The 1,881-nt window shown below is 37.6% G+C and overlaps 1 protein-coding gene across 1 annotated transcript; it reads right to left on the bottom strand.

Moving 5' to 3' along the window:
- Positions 1-364: 364 nt before the first annotated feature.
- LOC107834159 (lithostathine-1-beta-like) lies at positions 365-1,093 on the bottom strand. Its single transcript, XM_016664966.1, has 2 exons — positions 1,018-1,093; positions 365-708 (listed from the first exon to the last, which is right to left on the bottom strand). The coding sequence occupies exons 1-2, from the start codon at positions 1,091-1,093 to the stop codon at positions 365-367; spliced, it is 420 nt and encodes a 139-aa protein (XP_016520452.1).
- Between the last annotated feature and the right edge of the window lie 788 nt (positions 1,094-1,881).

Genomic DNA, 1,881 nt, shown 5'->3' with positions numbered 1-1,881 from the left:
AAATATGGTTAAGAGAGTTTCCTGCTTCTCAGATATTCTACAATCTTTCAGAGATCTGATGTCATTTTATGTGGTTTTTATGCATATCTTTTCTAAATTTATGTGAAGCTTCTGGAACAACTTAAAAGTTGGGATGCATGTCAATAAATGCAAAAGAACTGATGAACCAAAACCAAATTACTCAGCCTGACTCTTGTTAAGCTGAAAAGAACAGAAAGATGTTCAGTTATTTTTTGGTCTTTTATTGTAATTGAGTAATTGAATTAACATTACATTTTATCTTTCTTGAGGTCCAGGGCAAACAAAACAAATAAATAAAAGATTAAAAATGACACCTGGCTAAAAGCAACCATCCTGCTGGCCTCTACTTAGAACAGATGAAATTAAACTTCTCAAGATCTCTTTTCTTCCTCCACTTGTATCCTCCTCCCGTCTCCATGGCTCCAGACATGTCACAGTCATCCATCGGTTCACCTGAGGCCCAGTTCTGATAGCTGACCACCTCATCACTGACCCAGAACCACAAATCCAGAGACCAGGCGTAATGCAGACCCATCCAGACATAATCAGTCGATGCAAACTGGGCTTCCTGCTGGACAGATATCTGATCATCCATGTTGGTGATGGTGACCAGGTTATGGCGATGATCTCTGCAGTAGTACAAGGCGTCCTCCCAGGTTTTATTTTCTTTGATCAGGATCACATTATCTGTCAGAAATTCACAGCACAGAAAAAATAACTCACACCTTATGTCTTACGCTGTTATTTATAAACAAGAACAATGAAATATAGCATGGAAAAACTAAAATATATCTGTGATTTGACAGAAAATTTTGAAATTTCAAGTGTTTTGTACATTCATGATTTGAGATAAACATATTTTTATTTTCAAGCTAATTTAATGTTTTTTCCAAACACAAATATAAAAATGCAAATGGTAGATGAATAGATTCAACTGTTCTTTTGCCATCCAGTATTATTTTTCTTATTGTGGGAATTTTTACTAGAAAAACTCACCACCATAACAGATGAAGGGTTTTCTTTGATCACAGTTCTCATTCCTCCATCTGCCTCCATCATCAAACTTAGTCATGGCACATTGACCACCATTGATTATCTGATAGTCAAACCATTTATTCCAGTGTCTGAAAGAGAAACTGCTTCCATCTGACCACCTCCAGGTGTCTCTGAACAGACCAATAAAAATGTATGTATTTTCTCCCACAGAGTTGATTTCCTTCTTCACTTCTTCATCCTCTATCTGCTTCGTTCCACTGATCATCTCTGTGTGTTTCTCTCTGCAGTAACTCTGAGCTTCTGTCCACTTTTTGTTTTCTTGAATCAAGTGGAATTTCTTTGAAGAATTTCTGTCTGTGATTCAAAGAAATTGTGAGCATCAAACTACCTAAATAATTTTCTATGATATTCAATCATAGGTTTCATCAAGCACCCAAATCACCCATTAATTGTTTTCATTTAAGTAGATTTTACTTTTGATTTTCCATTCAAAATGCAGGATTTAAATTCAACCCTTAATCTCAAATGTTCTCACCATCATAGCAGAGAAAATATTGAGCATCATTGCAGGACAGGTCTCCCCACTTCAGGTTCTTCCATATGATTCCACAGTTCTGCATCCCACCTGCATTATTTGGTTCTTTTGATTTCCAGTTTGTCTCACTTTCATCAAACTCCACTCCAGGCAGAGACCAACGCCAAATTCTGGTACCATCTGTTTGACCATACAGACCAATCCAGGCTCCCCTCCAATCTCCAGCTGAGATGCTGATGAGTCTCTTCATGACCTTCATGTTAGTCACTGTGACCAGGTCAGTGTGTTTCTCTCTGCAGTACTGCTGAGCTTCAGTCCAGGTCTTTTCC

This window comes from Poecilia formosa, unplaced genomic scaffold, assembly GCF_000485575.1.
Source record: "Poecilia formosa unplaced genomic scaffold, Poecilia_formosa-5.1.2 Scaffold533, whole genome shotgun sequence".
NCBI lineage: Eukaryota > Metazoa > Chordata > Actinopteri > Cyprinodontiformes > Poeciliidae > Poecilia > Poecilia formosa.
This window is presented reverse-complemented; position numbering and strand designations above follow the sequence as displayed.

Excerpts from the sequence above, each read along its gene's own strand:
- LOC107834159 (XM_016664966.1), bottom strand. The coding sequence starts at position 1,093 with ATGACTAAGTTTGATGATGGAGGCAGATGGAGGAATGAGAACTGTGAT. Across the intron at positions 709-1,017 it reads ACCCTTCATCTGTTATGGTG|ATAATGTGATCCTGATCAAA; the intron begins GTGAGTTTTTCT and ends AATTTCTGACAG.